General features: G+C 41.3%; 1 protein-coding gene and 1 long non-coding RNA gene across 3 annotated transcripts in view; both read left to right on the top strand.

Moving 5' to 3' along the window:
- Positions 1 to 21,613, top strand: part of LOC105834888 (irregular chiasm C-roughest protein) — a 120,974-nt gene that overhangs the window by 74,381 nt on the left and 24,980 nt on the right. For both annotated transcript variants that reach the window (XM_036293189.1, XM_012677717.3), the window contains exon 2: positions 7,133 to 7,476. In XM_036293189.1, coding sequence (XP_036149082.1) covers positions 7,133 to 7,476 — 344 coding nt within the window. The remainder of the gene's footprint in view (positions 1 to 7,132; positions 7,477 to 21,613) is intronic.
- LOC118647749 lies at positions 7,496 to 19,874 on the top strand. The gene is made up of 2 exons (XR_004964908.1): positions 7,496 to 12,326; positions 12,559 to 19,874. It is a non-coding gene; the product is annotated as an uncharacterized LOC118647749 (long non-coding RNA).

Genomic DNA, 21,613 nt, shown 5'->3' with positions numbered 1-21,613 from the left:
TAGCTGACGTTAAAGCGAGCTATTTTTTGTATTTCTCTTTAAAATTTTACAGAATTAAATACTTTTGTCCTTTGACACCGGTTAAACGAATATGTGAATTGAATACGAATGATGTTGAATAAGATATAATACGCCGGTAAGAACCCCGCGCGCGCAGAGATAAAACGTACATATAGGACCAGACGCATAACGCGCGCGCTATGTTCTTGACACACATATCCCTGTCTTTGAAAATATATTTTCATATTACGGCAAAAATATGAGACTTTCAAGGATTGCCGACGTGAAAGTACATCCATGTGACACGTACACGCGCGCATGCCTACGCTTCCTCTTTGAATAGAAATTTTTATATCATAACGAGAATACTCTTCCCACACCCCGCGCTTCTGAAACGCGCTTCGTCTCAATGAAATTGTGGCGTCGCCCGCCCGCCCGCCCGCGCCTAGATATTTGCTTTCGTAAGCATCCGGGATTACGACAATTGTGCGAGGCATAGCTGCATCACGTCAGCGAAATTGACGATGGAATGCGAAAAACGACGTATTCGATATTCGGCCACGTGGCAAGACGTAAGGATTCCCCCCGTATGTGGAAGTCCACCCGTGGGCGGCCCGGAGGACGAGAGGACAACGCTCGGTAAAACGATTTCAGATATGCGTGAATATTTAAACATCGCTACAGACGCAGCAGCGCAAATATCCGAACAATTTTGGACAATGCGAGTAAGTCAAAATCAGACAAAAGAATAGCATTAAATAATTCAGATATTTACGACACCGCGCACACGCGCGCGCGCGTATAATAACCATTATAGGAGAAAAAGGTACGTACGGACAAATTGCGATCTTATCTCAACATTCACGCAGCGTCGGCAAAAAAAAATTCACATTACAAATTGATCATACGTCCATTATCCCGCCACGTAGAGGAGGGGGGAGGGTAGGGGAATAGATTGTACCGCGATGCAATAAGAGCTCGACCGAATTGACTCAACGGAGTATCGAACATTTTCCGAAGCGATAACAGCAGGATTTTCTCATAAAATAAATAGAAATCGATGCGCCACTTCGCGTCAGTCCCATTAGTCAATTAATCCCAAAGGGGAGATGTATCCGTTACACACATCGATTCCCTGTTTTGACCGATGGGAAGAGTTCTGCTGCCGCATCTTGCGAATTTTCATCTATGGAAGGGGGATGTATCGCTGCTTGCCGCGCATCAGGAATGCACACTGCACGGGCAGTATATACAGCATTATACACTTGTATATGCAACGGTGCACATAGGCAATGTTGATTGTTGCGTGAGTATACAATGTGGCGCGTTACAACAGTTGGTTGTGTCCTGGAAAGGGGGAACGTTTGACAGTCTTCGACATCCCGTGAATACTGATACGAACAAACGGGATCGCCAAATAGATTTCGCGATAATAATCCGATTTTCTCGAAGAATGCACACTGCGGAGGGGAGCATGGTGAGAGGGAGGGGGAGAGGCAAACGCGACGGGTTTACCTTTACAGGCTTGTTTGCCAACGTCGTAAGAAGGCTACACGAGGGTAGAACCACCGTGCACTTTGGCCGAAAATAAAAACGTCCCTAGTGCCGACGCTGCAGATGATTCTAAAATTCCTAAGACGGAGTAATTTCTGTGAAATCGCGCCCTTCACGAGCTCGGTATTGTGCCAAGCCGTAATAAATTGGGCCACGATAACCGTAAATGGACGAAATTCGCGTCTCTAACTTGAACTTCATTACGCAAGACTAATGCGCTCCCGTAACTTCACGTCACCGTCGTCGCGCCCTGTTTTTACGTGACAAATATTCGTTCCATTTCGTGATGGCGATGGGTCGATTTCGTCGTGTGACTTCAGATGTGTTGGCACAGCCGTTGCCCGGAGTTAAGGAACTACTAATGGCTTCGTTAATACCGGCCGCCGAATCGGCGATGGAATAAGGCTTAAATTCGAATCCATGGGGAGGAGGGGAAGGAGGGGAGCTCCCTGCGGTATAATCTCGACCTTCTCTCCGTGGATCGAAGGTTAAGCCTCTCCTCCACTCCATCCCTAGAGCCAATCAAAAATTAGGTTGCATCTATCCATATGACCTGCGCGCAGCACAAGGTTGCACACTATCTGCGTTAAAATATACAGAACGTCCCCACAGTATTGTAACACAGAATCGAGAATTTGCCGGATCTTTTTCGCTCCTTTCTGACCTAGTATATACTCTTTTTTTTTACCTTGACTTTAACGAACCAGCGATCGATATTAAGTTAGGAGAAAAATAATGCTCGATTTAACTTATTTACCAAGTTATTATTATTCGGTTATTATTTAATTTTTCTATCCATGTAAAAAGAGGGTTTTAACAGGAATTTAAAAAATTTCAAATTTATTTCTCGCACGATAAAATATTTCAAATAAAAAAATCTGCGATAAATAACAGTTATGCCAGCCAAATTTTTGTCAGGAAAACACTAAACTCCAATGTACGAAAGAATTTGTGTTCAAAGTAAAATGCGTTACCATGTCGGGACACATACCATACATAATAAAGCATACTGCGACCGCAAATCCGATTCCATTCTACAAATCGATCGCATGATGTTCAAAATGTAGAAACATGGTAAAATAGCAATCCTATAAAGTAAATGGCTATTCAATGATGGCCATTTCCAAGTTGTGTACGTCAAATTGTCAGCTTCGCAAATTTAAATTATGTATAAGGCACAGTTTATATATGTAATTCCTTCATTTCGTTCAAGTTGCCTGCGGATGTTTGTTTTGAAATAAATGTGTACTTGCGTTCCGACATTCACAAACGAAATACCGCCGAAGTAATATTGGACAACTTCACATGCACATTAAGAAATGCATATTGAGAAATTAGAAATATTTTAAATTTTCTGATGTCAAGTTAAGGAAGCGCTCGTCGAAGTGCTTGAAGTAAAAACAAGTTTTTATAAACTTTATTATAAATCAGATACTCTTTTAGACGGAAAAAAAAGATGCAAGCTCTTGAGATATGGCGCGGATAAACGGGTCGGATGCGGAAAATTGATTCCTGCATTCTTGATTCTACGGCACCCTCATCACTCTTATCCGGCGCAGTGTCAGCTGCAGCGGCGTGACGAAATATTTTCCGACTTTGTCGGGGGAGTATCGAAAATCGCGATAACCATTGAATACATGCCGTACATACGTGTGTACATGGTCGTAGGGTTATATTTAGATAGTCGTGCGACCGGCGAACAAGCGCGCGCGCACACACGCACACACGCACACGGATACATGAATGTACAACGGTGTGGTGGTATACATACATATATCGCGTCGGCGTATGCCACATTGTGTGTTTGCATATGTGTACACATCGCGTCGCGACGCGTCGCGTCGCGCCGCGTCGGCCGCGTCGCGTATTCGTGTGCATGTATCAACGTTCCCAGAAACACGTTACACTGACCCAAGGGACTCGTATCTTTGATACTGGGTCATCCCATGACAAATTGATCGGTGACGTTGCGCCGTTGAGCTTCGGCATGAGTCTTCCACGCTCGAACGAGGAAGATCCTCCTTCCGAGGGACGTGTACGATGCGGTGGATTATACCACCGCGCCTAGGTGTTAGATCTGCTAGATCCACGTCTAGGCTCTCTGTGCTGGGTAAATTTCGAAGATATGGCACTGATAGCATTATATATGAAATACCTGATAAACCCTATGAGGAAATGAAAATTTGCGATAAATAATTTCGAGTTTACACACGAATTGCAAAACGGTATTTAAAATTCGTGCTGATTTTATCTCGAACAAAATAAACGTAAATCCAAAGTACGTTTAATTGTAAAAAAAAACAGAAAATATTTTTAATTTTTTAAATTGCTTCTCTTTTTTTATTTTCTATTTTGTGTATTGATTTTCAAATTATATAAATATATTCTTTTTTATTTGCAAATAAATTTGGCGAATATGATCCCGGACTGAATATATGATATATGACTCATATGATAATGTAACAGATCACGAATGTGAGTAATGGTATCGCTATCGGCTCATGTACTTTTTCTGTTGGCGTATTTTCTTTATTTGATGCCCGTGTCATTGCGACATTTATTTTTATGCAAAATTTTTGAAACGTGCAACCCAACCGCGCAAATACGGGAATTACTGTAATTGGGAAAAAATTAAATATATAACGGAAAATAGGGTACCAAATAATGCACGGTGAAAAATTGATTTCGAAGGTCAAATCGGGAGCGATCGATTCGACGCGACGTGACGCGGCGTGCCAACCGAAATGCATTTACAGAGGAACGAGAGAGAGAGAGAGAGAGAGAAGTGTGTTCTCGAGCGCTAAAATTTCTAGCCGATGAACGCAACGCGACATCCAACAGGCAAACCCATTCGACGTTCCGTCTCGATTAGTGACTTTATTTAAATTTAAACGCTCACGCGTCCGTTCGCCTGCACGCGCTGGAGATTATCGCCACATTCGCTGGTAATTGCCGGGACGACATCGCGATTGATTGTTTTACGCTCCTATCAGAGTATGCGTGTTCCATTTTATCGGGAAGCGGCCAGCGTTCTAGCATAATCTACGAATACGCCTACGCGAGTGCACGCCGTCCGTTCGCACGCGGGACGATTCGAAATTTCCGATACCCCCGCGAATGATAAAAAGCCAATGGGCGTGATACAAGCGGCGTCGGACGTAACGCGCGCGTGCGATATTTTCGTGATATACGTTTACATGTAAAATCACTGGTAGTGAAATCGCCTGGGACGTATCCCATCCAATTCCGACATGACCCAATTCTGTTTCGTAAGCCGATGGCGTGCCTTGTCATAGACGTCACGGAATATGATAAATGTTTTCCAAGTAAATGAGTAAATTGCATTCGATACAAAATTTATTTCTGTACCCCCTCCCCTTGCAAATTATTATATGGAGAATGAACGGATCAAATCTATTGGAGTGATGTCAGGATAACCTGTCGGTGCATACAATGAAAACGTCGATCTCGTCAAGCGGTGTTACATGGTTATCGCTCGAGTATCTTTAGTTGTTATGTGATGCTGCAAAGGCAAATAATCGTGTGCGATATCATTCGCGTTCGTCAAAGACGGAAGAATGGTTCAACGGGGGTCAAAAGAAGCGCGCTTTGTGGGAACACCGCTTACGAACAAGGAAGAGAGAAAGAGAGATTGTTCGCGAAGCCTTGTAATGCGCCGCATGATTACGCCGTCGGAGAGGACGGAGGGAAGAAGGGGAGAGGGATGGTACGCCCGAATGCGAGGCACAAGCGCAATTATTATTACGCTCGTTACTCGCATATTCCATTCAAAGCATTCGGGCGGACATTCGGCGTCGGCAACTGCCGCGGGGGTTATTATCCTATTGAGCTCATAAGAAGCAGCCCGCGTGCGATGTCGTATGAGCCATCGTCTTACGACATCCTCTATCTGCTAACCAACGGAACACCGTGTAACAAGAAACGCTTAGCTCATAGAGAACCCCGGCAACTTCGCTTCTCCGAGGAGCACCGCGAGAGGAAGGGAGATCTCGCTTTCTCAAGGGGGAGAAAGGGAGAAGAGAGAGAGAGAGAGAGAGAGAGGGAACGCAACTCCAGTATAACGAACGGCTTCGACGATAACACAGGGCGACGCCGAGGCGCCACGTCTGTGTGAAGACCACGCGAGTCCCGACAAGACATACGAGAACGATACATCGTTCTCAAGAATCTCTCCTCAAGCGATTTTCAGTTCTATCGATCATTTCACCGACGACGAATAAGAACGGCGCACCGGAGGAAACATAGATAGATGACGAAGCGTCTCTCTCTCTCTCCCTCTCTCTCTCTCGCATACAGACGCCGAGAGTGAGGAGAGTAGAAATCGAGTACCATCTTGCCCCTGCTATTAGATGACGGACGATAACCGATACGAATATAAACGACACGACGAAAATTAATTAACGGTCGATGAGACGATTATGAGATCCGGTTGAGCTACTCTCCCCCGCTTTCCGTGTGTTTTGCTAAATGATAATAAAGGGTTAATGGTTAGGTTATTAAACGCGCAACTTTGAACATTCAAAGTCAACAATTGAGCGCTGAATCTGTCGGAAGCGCTCGTCTTAGAAAGTTCCTCGATGCGGTTTCTAATTTTCGTTAAAATCAACTCACAAAATAATTTTAGTAAACTTAATTTAGCGTCCATGAAAAACCGAACAAAACATATGTATCGCATAAGCTTTAAATTAAGAAATACCGTTATATCTCTCAGACCCCAGTGCTCGGATAAAACGACCAATCAAGATTCTTGATCTTTTTACGCTGTCGTCGAAATAGAAGCTCGGAACGAGAGGAATTTTGTTAGAGGAGGGAGAAACGGTTCGATTTCTAAAGAAAAAGAAAGCGTTTGTAATGGAGAGAAGTGCTAGCTGATAGCTCATCCAGTAAGCTATCTCTGAATTATTTAGTTCTGAATAAAGATCATTGCTGCTTTTTTATCCGATACGATATCGCCCGTTTTAATACTTCGTAAAACACTCCGCGCGATAATTGTTGAGACGTAGTAATATTTTCAACGACAAAACAGTATTACCGTCGTAAAAAAGGGCTTCTCTCATAATGGCGATTCCACATGTGCTCTTAGCTATACACACGCGTATGTATGTACAGGTGTACGTGTAGAACGCACCCTTGCTTCAAATAGTAAATTGCCGGCACCCGGCAATACTTTTATCGCCTCTTTTACGGCACCGACCCTCTTACTCTCTAACTCCGTTTTTGAATCCGATGGGACTATAAAACTAAATTAGATAAGACGACGAAGTAAATGAGTAAAAAAATGACGGCGACCTACATACTTGTTAAATGACACGAGGAAGAAAGAAAGCGAGAATGCGAGATATTCACAAAAAGAAAGCGACAATTCATTACCATATGTTAGAATTTCAAGATACGTTTATTTAAATTTTATATCAATTATATATAGTCGTAGATAACTTTACAGCATTAATAAAAATATTAATAAATGACTATTAAGTATCATATTGCGTAATCACATCTAATTTGTACGAATAGTACGCGATATCGATCTAATAAATCTTTTTCATCTATTGCGCAGGAACGAGAGCAGAAGGGTCAGGCGAAGAACGGTGCCGTTAATAATTTGTCTCTCGCTGCTGATGACAATGGAGACGAAGACAGTGGCAGCTACGAACGTGACAAACGCGTCGTCCGTGCTAGCGTCGACGCTGAAGCCGTTTACAACGACGGAAGTAGTTTATCAGCGATTCGCCATCGAGCCGATGGATCAAACCGCGGTGATTGGCAGCCGGGTGACGCTTCCATGCCGAGTTCTCGATCAGAAGGGGCCCATTCAATGGACCAAGGACGACTTTGGCCTGGGAGCAGTTAGGAATCTCACCGGATACGAGCGATACGCCATGATCGGCAGCGACGAAGAAGGCAAGTGTATGACTGGATAGGATAATTCCGGAAATTCTATTTTCACGCTCAAATGGACTCCTTCGCCAACCGTGCGCGCAACATACCGCAATTATGCAAAATACAGTGCGATTTGCGATCGTAATACGAAACTTCCCGTCTTAGACCCTACGGAAAAAGATCCGTTTGATTTTCCTTGCTGGGAAAAAGATTGGGAAGCCAATTCGTGCGATAACTAATTCCGACAATTTTATAGCTTCGAAACCCTTTAAATAACGCTTCGAACGCTAATTGCGGATTGCTTTATATTAATGCTTTCCAATACGTATGCTCTCTCGAGCGCGAACTTAACTGCGCTCAAATTCCACGCTGATAAAACTGTACTTTTTTTTACAGAAAAGGATTATTTAAAAATCTATACACTATATCAACACACACTATAATACGCCGCTGGCCTGTTTACTCGTTCAAATTCAATTTCCGGCCGCAAGGTATTGATTTTCTGCCGTGTCGAAAAAGTGTACGCACATTCGCCCGGTTGCCCGTAATACTTGCGCGTCATGAAAAAAAATATTTCACGTCGCTTTGACGTCTACACATTCGTGGACATAATGACACTCGCACATAATGCGCGGGGCAAAATTTAGTAAATTCTCAAAAGTAATATCCGCGAGTAAATAGTGAGCCACATATCTCAGATGGAAATCGTAGCACGATTTTTGACTACAAAAAAAGATCAAAAATGTACAGAAATATATTTCTTTTATCTGCAACTGTCCGAGAAAAATCCTGTTCTGAATATTATAATCTTCTTTTAAAGTTGGATGATCTCTTCTCATATCACGTAAAATTTTTATCAAATGTTAAAACGGTTATTAAACTTTTATTTAATAAAATAGTTTTGAATTTATACAATTTAAGTTAAAAGTGTATGTACAAGTGAAGAAAAACCGAGTAAGCTTTACATTGTTTTAAAAATTATATATTTTTATTTATATCTTAACAGCCTCGCTGTCGCGACACAACTTCAAAACAAAAAAATTATTTTATACTTCCAAACTACTTTTTGTGCGAGTAATGACCTCCTTTTCAGTTGTATCATCATTTCCGCCTCACTCTATATAGTACTTTCCGGAAGAGGTTCCCTTTTGTTAGCACGCTTTAAAACAAAGATGGACCCCGCGCTACTCTTGTGTCGACTACGTCGCATAAAGCCGATGCAGTTCGCATTAAAAGCTACTGCGAAGTTAAATTAGTTTCCTAACGAGTTACTAAAAAATGCCGGCCAACACACTCGTGACACTTGCTAGTATAGAAGTATTTTACACGTGTAAATGTTTCTATAGTATATAAAATAGTCGCGCGCCATGGGACGCAACCTGGCGCTGACGAGACGACATTCTTTATTGCAGAATTTTTAATATAAAACGGCATATATAATCACGGGTGAATTAATTCAGAAACGTAATGGCAAAAGCAACGAGGAGAATTTCGTCCAATCAGTAAATTGTGTCGGCAAATGAAAGGGTGATGTTCAAATAAAGACCTTCACGGTTCACATCTCTGGACCCGGCAGCGAGAACGCTGATGATGTTAGCGTTGCTCGCGAATAAACTCGAGAGACACAAACGCAAATAACAAAGCACACGCGAATGAAATATTCTTACCGCGGACAGCAAATCGCGGTAATAACAATGACAGAGAGATGGACAGTAAAAAAAAAAATTTAGTAGCAGAGATGTATACTGCGGTCAATTTTTCGGTATGACATAGAAATAATTTATATATTCGATTTTTTTATTAAGCGCAAAACTTTCTTTCGAATCCATACAAAAGGAAAGAGATTTATGTCGAGCAAACGAGATGTAAAATGTTGTTGCAAATAATCGGAGATGGTTATCACGTTTGATTTCGACGTGACAAACCAGATAAACGAGTGAGCGAATTAATAAAAAACGAAAAACAAAAAATTCTGCATGGCAGAGTAAGAATCGAATTGTAACGAGAACTCGTAAACTTTTCCCATTTCCGTTAATATTACGACGGAATGATCTAATGTATAAATCTAATCGCGCATATCGCGATATAACGGAGCTTTTTCGCGTAATGGCGCGCGAGGCAGAGAGGTGGACTGATTTATTTCGTCCGTTTGTATCTCTTTCGATAGATTGTCTTTCCACGCGCGCGTATCTTTCCCCGCTCGCTGTATTCGTCATTTAATTCCACAAAAATCAGCGCGCCGAAAGCGAAACGATCCAACGTTTATTCAATCAAAATTTGTAACGTGTTTCGCGAAGCTGTCCTACTCGTGCACGCCGGCATATTGGAACGCGAACGATATATACGAACGCGGCGTTTATTTTTTTATTTCTATTCGTTTTTCGGTTACTGTATTTGCCGGGTGCGGGATTAGTCGCCGGGCTCGCCGAAGATAGAGTGATCCCACGATAGCATATCGTTCCGATATTCCATTTCCTGCATTCACAATATGTTAAAAAATATTACATTGTTCGGCAATATATTCCTGATCCGAAAAAAAAAAGGATAGCGCATTACGTTTATCTGGCTAATAAAATTGCCACTGATAAGCTACTCCATTTGAGTATTCTCGTTACTCGCCACGAAAATAATTTTCACGTCGAATCCGCCTCTATCTATCTATAGATATCTTTTTTTTCACACGAGTTAGTTTCGAGTGTAATTTGAATATAACGTGCAGATACACTTCAATACGATTTATAAATATTTCCTCGTGCGATTATCCGAGAATAAGCTGAGCGTTGATGATTTTTTTAGGGAATTATCGGGTTATGCAAAAAGTTTCTTTTACAGAGATCTCACGTGAAACTCGACGATGACACGTCAGTCAAAAGTAGGATTAGATACAGGTGGCACTGTACTCTTAAGCTGAACACCCCGTGTGTGGCTCTCTCTTTCCCTCCCCGGTGCGTGGATATACGCGGACTTCCCCAACAATCACAGTGTGTTGGGACGATAACGTTCGCGCGTTTGAAATCCCGTTTAAGCCGAGAAACCATAATATACTTGTAACTATATGCCGTTGCACGATGCCTTGGTCCTCGTTCATTCTTCTCCTACCGTATAAGCGCGTCCCATCGTCTGTATGGCACGTAGCCGTGGTAGCAACGGTTGATTTCCATAAAATTATTGCCCAGCTTAGTATGCCGGGCTCTTACAGCTTACATCGCAATGTTGTTATATTTTGGGCACCACCTTTTCTAACCCTAGGCTATACGGTTTCGTAATGAAGAGCTGCGGCAATTAAAATAAGAGCAAAATAATTATCCTTTTTTTTTTTTTTTTCAAGCGCTACGCTTCGAAAAAGGTAGATTAAGGTCGGTCTGAAAATTATCCGCCAGCAGAAAAAAAAATTAATCGAAAGTGCAGGAAAAAAAATTAGATGTATGCGTCCGAAAGTTAATTAGTTCAGAACAGAGAGCGTGAGTGTTCGTTGCCAGTAGCAAGGTTGTGATTAACTATTGGAAAACCGTTTAATTAACGTTTTCATCATTTAATTCGAGTATAAAAGAGATCAAGAAGACTCAACATGTTCAAGCTTTATCACGTATGACCGCCTACGCAGGCGCATCGAGATCAATCTTACTAAACAATGTGTCAGTTTTTATATCGCTCAGCGCAGTGTCATAAAACGCTACGTTTCTTCCATAAAAAATTGATTTATTAAGGCCAAATAATAAAAAATATATCAAACAGCAAGAATTAAAATACCGCGGTAAAATACGATCTCCCATCAAACTTTCAATTAGGCGGAAGCCTTAAATTCCCCAAAATAATCCATTTTCCATAAAAAACGTTTTCTTTTCACTTTATTCAATACTCAATTCAATTAGCGTATGATTTAATTGATTTCAATCTACGGAATTATTTTAAGACCAACACATCTCGAGTTACGAAAGGTAAGCGCCGAGATGCATCTTGAAATATATCAATATCTCGAGTAAACACCCGACGGGGGCAGATACCGCAAACGGAATCACAACATGTCACGGTCGTTTTAATCGACGGAGGCTCGCACATATCAATGTACACACGATAGCGTAGCGATAGAGCGAAGTCTTTAATTCGACGTCGTGTATGCCGCGGGCAGAGAAGCGGCTAAGTTTAAATTAGTTCCGAAACATTCGGTGCACGCTCTGATGGTTAATGGTTCTACCATAGATCAATAAGATCGGTGGCGGCGGCGGCGGCGGCAGCAGCGGCGGCTACAGCTGCAGCTGCAGCTGCAGCTGCGGCAATGACGATGCGACGAGAAAGAGCAGTTGCAGAGCGAATTGCAGAACGTACCGCGCGTTGCGTTTCGTTACGTTGCGCTGCGCTGCACTGCATTGCGTTGCATTGCGTTGTCGCACCTCGCCGCGAGGCATCCAGCTGCGAAAAGCGCCGCAGCCGCTTGACCGGATACCCCCGCCGCGCTTCCCCTACGTGCTCGATATATACCTGTTTCTCGCGAGAGCTCACGGGCGCACGGAAAGGAAAAACGTACACGAAGTCATAATTTCCACCTTCGATAAGGCGCGCCTGCGTACATACATGCAGGCAGGCAGGCAGGTAGGCAACGGACGCGCTCGACCTTGTTACTGCACCGCGTGTAATGCGATATGTCTTTAAGGGATCCGAGATACGTGGCGATTAGGGATGTTCGGGGTGTGCGCGATCGTTGGTATTAGAAATAGCTTATCGTTCGGACGAATTTATTACGATAACAGGTGACTCGGTGGGAGGATGCGTTGTCGGAACGGAGGCAGGCAATCGGCGGCGCGCACACCACACTTACACACTGCGGATATTATCGATTTCATATCTTTCTACCCCGGGCGGATGTTATTCACGTAAGCATACGCTTAAATAGATTTTAATCGATGAAGCGATCACGCCTAAAGCAAAGCTGACCCAGCTTTAACGAGGTAATAATATCGAAGATTTTCATCAGAAATATGGCGCGTTCTACTTTCTTCTTCGTTTTTTTTTTTTTTTAATCATCTGCGCGCTTAATGAGCGCGATTGTTTAGCAAAAATTAGCATATTTCAAACTTCTAACTTAATTATGCTCCTAACAATTAGCTCATTATCGTCGAAATAATGGTTATCGTTCGATACCGCTTTATCGCGGAGGATGACTTTCAAGGGAACCTTAAGGAAATTTTGTAAGGAGCTGCATTAAGACAACCAAGAAACTTTGGCCGCAAAACATTTTCGATCCGACGATGAACATGTTACGCAAAGCAGCTACCTCATCAAGGTACACACTTTCATTCGTAAATCTTAAAAGTATTCAGATAAATATCATCTCCCTGTTCATCCGCGATAAACATTTTCCAGGAAATTCACACGCAGAGTCAGTGTGAGGTGACTTGCTCGACCAGATCTCCGACTGTTGTCTAACCAATTAATCAGTCGATAAACGGAGGCGATAAAAATAAAGCTCGTAAAAATCCCTACTTGCAACTTACTTTCAAATTACGCTAAGCAATTTAACTATCGTAACTTGTTATTTGCATTATAAATATGTATAACATAATATTATAAAGTATTCGACTAATAATGCAGGTACGTCACACGAAAAGGAATGAAGATGTAAACTGAATAAAACATTTGACTTATTTAAAAATTTATCTCTAGAGAGAATAACATTATACATCTGTTTCAACTTTGTACCTATATTTCGTTGCTTACTAAAAAAGTATATAATTCATGAGACAACTATATAAAGTATCGCGAAACTCTAACGTTTGTTCGCCTGAAATCTAATGAAAAAATTCAGCCGAGTACTCGCCGAGTAGATTTATCTTGGATCAGAGGGCGTTCTATTCTGATAATTAGCGCCGGATATCGCCGCCGCGCAGGCCAACTGATATTAATTGATGCAATTATAAGCACACAATTCCGGCGATATTCGTTCTCCATATATACGAGCGTACGGAATTTTAAGATCGCTTGCAGAAGCAGCGGCAGCAGCAGCAGCAGCAGCAGCAATGGCAGCAATATCGGGGGCGCCCAACCTGCTCGACCGGATCCAGAGTCGCTCCTGCCGCTGCAACTGCGGCCGATTAATCGACCTTACCGGTTCCCGCGGTGTATTTTTCTCACTACCACCACGCTCGGGAGAGCCAGATATTATATTCTGCCGGATACACACTTCGGCCGACGTAATTTAAATCGCAAACCTCCGCCCACACCTTCTATTTCTGGCGGGGATATCGCGAATTCTTATTCAGCAGATGTCGCTTCTAACACCGAGATAATGAAAATGAACTCGATAAAAAAGGGGAAGGGCAAGGGGAGGGGATAAAAAAAAGGGCATCGCCTCTAATGAAATTATATACATAGGACCGGACTTGAAAGATCAGCAAATCGACCGCGCATAACTATTTTCCGTGTAAGTAAGCGGTTTATCGACATTTCATTTAATCTTCCGTGAGAAACTGTAACTCGCGCGCCTGGCTTAGGGTCGCTCCCATAAACGTTAGTGAAAATTAACTGAGCTTTAATTCATTCTCCGTTTCTCTCTAGAGGCACAAAACTAGAAAGAGAGAGAGAGAGAGAGCGAATTGATTAAATCTCGGTTAACTTTAAGTAATTTTTATGGGAAACGAGCCTTAGATGTGTGCGAGGCAATTAAAACATAAATTTAACAGAACATTTCTGATTTTATAATTTTCCTTTATTTATATATTTCTCAATAAATTTATGTTACTAAAGAGAAAGTTTAATTTAGAAACAGACAATCCTAAGAGACTCATTAGACTTGACTAAACCGTTAATGTGAACTACTATCTCCGCTTTAATGGAATTTCCCTTATTGAAAATCTATAACATTCAATAATTTAATGAAAAAATATACCTATTACTTTTATACCTGTTACTTTTTTACTTTTAGAATTGTATTTATAGAAATTATTTCACGTTTTTTAGTTTTGCTATCTATAGAATTGTATTAGATATTCAAATTAGTCTAATACATATGGGCAATAGTATTAGGCTACGTACGTGTACATTCTAATAATATACATCATCTTTCATAAAATCATATGATTAATGATTAAGATATTGAATGAATTTCATTTTTCGCTAAATATTAAGGACATCAGATTTAAATTTAGTTCGGCTCTAATTTTTTTGTGCTTTTATTGTATTTGTAAAATATTTTCACATCCAAATTTTAGAAATTATTTTGAAACAACTGTTTCAACTGTTTCAAAATAATCCCAAAAATAAATTTTTCTAAAAAAAATTACATTTTTATTTCGAAAAAAACTGAAAACCTAATCGCTTGAAGAAAAAACGTATACATATTAGATATTATATTTATAAATAAAAACAAGGATAAAGATTATTTTTTAATTACTTGCGCACTAAATCATATCATTTGCGTATGAATTATAAAAATGTTACAAATTTAACAGATCTTTTCTAACTCCGTTGTTACTGTTATTTAATCATCAACTTTGCTCTATAACAAAAGCGCGAATTAATTAAACATTTCGTATATACAAAATAATTGATTAATAGAGATGATCCGACATCAGAAAGACATAATAATCAAATTCTCATAAATAATACAGCAATTGCTAATGCGCACTTAGTTCGCTATCGAATATATGATGATAAACGTATTACTTCGTAACAAATCAACACTGTCATTGGTGCTAAAATAATAGCGAGAACGAGCATGATACTGAATGATACTGAAATTTTAGCGAATTCCGAACCGCAACGAGAAACCACGATACGCCGGTTGGTTTACGAAATCAATACGATCGTCGGCGTGGTGGCCAATAGGGTCGATTGAACCTCGTTGTGCAGTAAAAGCTGAGTATAATTTCGAGACCTGTCGCTCTGTACTATCATTGTGGTAATCATCACATATCGTCCATCTTCCTTCTATTTACTAACCAACCGGTGACCATATCACTGCGATAATTGGCCTGAATAATGGCGCGCTACATCATTGTAAATATTAAACCGGTATTTTAAAGCTTCTGTCGCGTGTAGCGCAACACTTTCGAGTGCGGTAGAAAAATTAGTGCAACGCCCCAAAGATAAATGCATGTTTACTCATAATTATACGTCGCGTTACCGGCTCATTTTTTAAACAAACTTAATTTACATCCGATTGGCATTTTTCAAACAGCCGCAAACTCATTTTATCAACATTATTGATTAATGTAAAAGTATTTAAAAGAGGACGAGGAGTTTTCTATGTTTAAATATATGGCAAATCGTATGCAGTCAGCATGTTCTACCGCGACATGAAAAATTCAACCGCATTTCGGGGCTGAGCTTTAAAGCACTTTTACCGAAATCTTGCCTTATCCATATGGTAATGTTCACTCTACGACGAGATAGCAAATTCGGTGCAGCATCTCCAACTGCACATGCGCGAATGGAGGTCCACGTTAACACCAATCAGATATCCAGATGCGCTTAATTGGCAATTGCTGCGACCTTAGGACGTACGGTTGGTTTGTCGATTAAAGGATAACTATCTGTAATGATGCATTAGCCCGTGCCAGGTGACCGGTACGCCGAGGAAAATGCGACAAACATTTGCCTCTGATACTGTCGAACCATAATTGTGATATAGGAGGTGCATAAATAGAGACAGGAGATACGTGAGATTAATATATGATTAAGAAAATTTTAAGAATTCGACATTTTGAACAGATCTCCCTCTATCTCGAGTAAAATCTTTGGGCCTATAATCCTGTACCAGAAAAATCTCAATTAGCGTCGAGATGTAAGGTATGAAATCTTACATTAAAAAACCGGTATAAAAATCCGACTCGAAGCAAATAGTTGTCCTCGCTTCTCGCTCGAGTGATTTATGGACCTAAATTAACTGGATGTTTTACGTCGATCTGGCAGAGTCGAGCATAATCCCCGAACGCTCCTTTCCCAACTTTCCTGTTGGATCTCGACTCGCGTAGGGAAGAATTACGTCGTCACGGAGAGACGGAGAACATAATCAGAATCAACAGCGGACGGTGTCGGTGGCAGCCGTTCGCTTCACGAGTATCGATTTTCTTCGATGATCGAGTCCGCCCGGCCGGACGAACGCGCTAATGCCGTTTGTTCGCATCGCGCCACGTCCTCCCCTCCCATCCCTCCGGTTTCCGTTCATCCCCCGTTTGCCGCGCGACGAAGCTCACCGCGAGCTTTCCAAGTACGCAGCTATGCCCGGCCGTGCTCTCGTGAAATTTACAGACGCGATTAATGTCACGACTGGCTCGTCCGGCAGGCGTTCGCTTGCCTAGCGGCCGTTTGCAGGCCTAACCGTTACTAATTTCGGAGGGAATTATGGCCCCGCTATTACATACCCGACCTAACTGGCCTGGTCGGTCCCCACGTGCCTGTGTCCGTTCGCCGTCCGTGTGTGCCGCGTGTTAACGTCGGTGCACGGCATCCGACGTCTTACGCGAAAGGCCTGCCGTATTATTGACGGAGCGCTGATTTATCGCCGTGATAAAGACCCCGCGTACAACAACTCCCGTCTGCGAACGATGTCCGTGGGATGTTATCGTTTGCCCGTTTGCGGCCCCTCGGACTCGGACACCGAATCTAGTACGAACGGCCAACCAAATGCCGATATGCCAGAGTAGATAAAGCCGCGCCCGCTGATTACACGATTACTTCGTGCCGGGAGACCAAATCCACGCGCGCGACCTCGCGTCGACGGTAAACACACAAGCTTTTACGAGGCTCGTTCGTGGCCGTCCGCGCCGTGCCGTTCTCTCCCGTGAACGTATATATCAGAGAGCTTCGGGGAAACCCGTCGGATTACGTTTTCGATATTTTCGCAGCTTTCGCTCGCGCCATCCGAGTTATCGAACGCTCTCGATTTTTTTATTTTTTTTATTTCGCCCCCTCCGTCCTCGCGCCGGGTTTTCGGCGAAACCCGAGCCACCCCACCGGACACCGCGTGGCGAAGAACAAAATTTGCAGTGTAATCGCATCGCGTGTAAAGACAATCCCACTGTTAGTTAGGCCATGTGTGATTTACTACGTATTGCAATAAAGGCCGGTAACCGCGCGCGATGTTATCATCGCGCCGTTTGTCTAGTTACACAGCCAACTGAGGAAGAGAGAGAGAGAGAGATAGAGAGAGAGAAGAGGGAGAGTTTACCGAAACAACTAGCACTACGTTTCTGGTTTAGAGGATTAATGGCCTTATGTTAAGGCTATCTTGATTATGACGCGATGTCCACGATTTAATTAATTTATTGACGGACAAGTATCACGCGATTTACGGGCTCCGAAACGAGACGGCGTCGCAACTGCAATACAAAATCGAAGAAAGAAAATTATTTGTGTACGCTTGTGTCACTGAAAATTCATATTTACCGCGAGTCTCGCATCGGATCTTTTGAAAGCGTTTCGGTATCCAGATATGTTTCTTTCCTGACGTTCCTCGGGGGAAAATCTGTTTGCCCGTATTCTCCGCTGTTACTCTTAGTACAAGTTTCTCAGACGCGATATACCACTTTTTTTTTTACGTATTCAAGTTACAAATATTGCTGCATAACCTGCTCCCCGAGATGTGTGTATACCTCGCGTAAGCAATTTTTCTAAAAATGACAATCTCAACTTCGACATACAAAACTGCGGACGTCGAGAACACGATGAGAATTTTTTAAACCGTCGCCATTTTTATGCTCTTTGAAGCATAAAACGTCCAAGTCTGGCGACGGAGAAAGCCGAGCACCCGCATAAATTATGCATCCGAAAGGGTAAAATTCTCTGCTGCGCAAACTTTGGGCTTGCTACGCTCTCGACGCCGCGAGATCGTATTTGTAAAATTCAACTGATATTAATGAGCAAAGCCGACCCTGGTGCTTAAGAAGAATTTTCTTACAATATTTCGCGACCTAGAACCAAATATATAGCGTAGTAGACGCTGGATATATCGCATAATAGTGATGTAATATTACTGGCGCAAACACTTTATCATCTCGATAACAAATACATTTCTTCAAAGTAAATATATATTATCTAGAAACATCAATTCCATTTTTATCCTTACGATTCATCCTTTTCTTATTTGTTTACCTGTTACCGTTCCGTAAATAGCTGAATATTGATTTTCGCGATTTTCAGTCGACTAAAATGCGTAGCATTATATTCTCCGTTAACTATAACGAATTGTAATTAATCGCAACGGTTTACGATACAATGTTCATTTCTTGACTCGTGTAATTAAAATTAATTATGGCTGTTTGCAGCGGAGCGGACAACGCAAGAGTTAATTAATTGCTCGCGATGTATTGTTTCACCGCATCGGGTAAGTCTTTACGGCACTTCTCGTATCTTTGCTGCCAAAAGACCCTTTTTCCTTTGCCCGGCTTTTACGTCCGGACCCTTACGTCGGAAATGTTCTCAAATTGTGCTACGAAGACGTGAATTCTAGCGGTATGTCAAACAATTGCGCTATGCTATCGCAATAAAACACGAAATTGGCAAGATATTTCACGGAAACTAATATAAAATAAGTTTTCATTGCGATGAAAACGGACGACATACTACAATTACGAAAGTTTGCAGAGTTTCCATCATTTTTTTTTAATCGGATATCCGTGACGATTCATTATTCAAAAAATTCGGCGGGGAGTTTTAATATAATCAGAGTTCGCTTCACTTCTGTCTGGCGTCAAAGTTTTCTGGCATTATAATTTTTCACGCTTAATGCAACAAACTTTAGTTGACGCGCAGGTGTGTAGTATTCGAGGATCTCTTCTATAAAACTTCCTAACCCGGTAACACCGACGTGCGTTAACATTTTGTAAATAAGAAGTTGTCACCATCATTCATCTGGTCGGCTATTCACCGAAACCCTCCATCTTCCGGATAACGTTATTACCAAAAAGTAATATAGAAAATGAAACATGCAATACAAAAGACTGACGCTACGCGCTTATACATAAATGTAAACTACAGAAAAATAAGAAGCGATTATTAAAAAAATATAAAGAAAAGAAAAATAAATTAATAATATAAATACAAAAATTCCTTTTAGCATTTTCCAGGCGTACTTTTTCAATAGCATTTTTGCATTAACGTTATATACGTTACTGTCTCGGGAAGATTTAAAACAACATAAACATATCGTAAATATAAATTTATCGAGCTTGCGAAAAAGTCTGATTGAAAAATATTGTTCAACTGATATTGTACTTGCACAATCAATGCAGTATATTCCAGCAAACTCCACTCGGTTTGAACATAAAATACTTATAGTTACAGAACGTTTCGGAACAACTCCGAGTAAACTTAACATAAAAGAAAATTGTAAAATGCAGATCTTTTGAGGGAAAGTTATTTTAGAAAGTCGAACGATACCAGCTGCGCAAACAATAGCATCCCAAAAGTTCGCGGCACGAAAATTACTAAGTTACGTTCGTTGAAGTAAATTCAACTGATTATGAGGGCATTATAGATGATCGTCCTAACTGACGTCGCGATATATAACATTGACTATATCTAGCGAAAGTAATTATCGCAGTATTACAGAAGTCTACGGACGATGTGCTGTATGTCAAAGTTTCCAAAGTTTATTCAACGGGGTATCCTGAGAGAAGCGTTAATTGTAGTTAGCAAGAAAATGTACGTTTCAATTGGCTTTTAACTTCCTCGAATGTAGATAGATATAAGGTGAATGCACTTTATCTCGTTCAGTTACGGTTTCCGCTATTCGGTTTACATTAATTGGAAGGTATTATATAAAAATAAGTTAAATCGTGAAATTTGAAGAAAGTGATATGTGCATAGATGGGTCGGTAATATAAAACGTTGTATTAAAAAGTAATGATCGAAGTAAATGAATATCGCACGTTATTCGAGAAAAATGGTTTAAAATATTTCTTCGAAAATTTCAAACTTGATTTACTTGGAACTGCCAGTTGATAGGTTAAATTACTTTTACATAATACCGTTTGATAAAGCTGTACGATTCGGAAGGATAAATCGATCATTGGCACATGCGGAAATAGCGAATGAATATGCCATTGCAGGCAAAATAAAGTATTTAAAAAATGCGAAAAAAATGCTTTATCATTTAATGCAAGGGCGCTCGTCAATTTTATTCGCGCGACCATCACGGACGAGTGACTCGGCGAAGCTTTTCGCGTCATCCCACAGCGTACCACACAAAATTTCCCATGGAAATTATTTTCGATAACGCCCTGACGTTTAACGGCTGAAACGCGTGGTATTACGAGCAGCTCATACACGTTTCATCGGGCATAAGCCACCGTAGCTTTGAACAGAAACGCGACAATCAAAGAACATACTGTTCTAACAGAGAATAAATAAAAAAATCATTTATATAGAGTTCTGTACTCTGTGGTGCAAGTGCTAAAGAGAATGTCAAATAACGAATTTGCTCTAGTGTTAAAATTACGGAGAAAAGAAGAAAGAAAGGAAGGGGAAGGAGAAAAAGTAATTATAACGAAAGGAATATAACAATTTTACCTAAAACAGTTATATTATTGCGTTATATTTGGCACGTTAATTTCGTAATGTAATTTTCATACTCTGCCAAATTTTAATGTCTTTGGTAGCTGCAAAATTTAAAGAAAAATTTAATTTCGAGTTATTTTCTTCTTTCCGGCTTATAATACTTTGTTATTTTTTCCAATCCTAAAAGAAAAATTAATAATTTCATGGAAATGGAATTGTCGTCCCGAGATACATTTATCTACTTGCCTCATATTTTCTGTAGAATTTTATATTTCATATATAAGGGCAGTAAATTAGGGCTGACACCTAGGCGGAAACCGCCCTTAGCGCGTCCCCGGTCGGACGCGCTGCCGTTGTCAGCCGGCTTTATCGCGAAGGTGCAATTTATTGTAGAAATTATTCCTCGTCGCACGCACGCACGGAGACTGACAATTACATTTTTCTACCGACTGACCGTGAGCTGTCCCCTTCGACCACTGTACTCCGCGCACTTCACGGAATGTGTCTCCTTCGTCGTGTTCGCTTTGCTTCGCTCGCGAATCCGAGAATCCGTCGATGCCATCGGGATACATGCGTGACATCGATCCGCGAGGAGCCCTAGAGCACACGGTCGAACGGAACGATGAGGAAGAGAGAGGAAAAAAAGTGCCGATGCGCGAAAGAA

Source organism: Monomorium pharaonis, chromosome 10 (genome assembly GCF_013373865.1).
Source record: "Monomorium pharaonis isolate MP-MQ-018 chromosome 10, ASM1337386v2, whole genome shotgun sequence".
NCBI lineage: Eukaryota > Metazoa > Arthropoda > Insecta > Hymenoptera > Formicidae > Monomorium > Monomorium pharaonis.
This window is presented reverse-complemented; position numbering and strand designations above follow the sequence as displayed.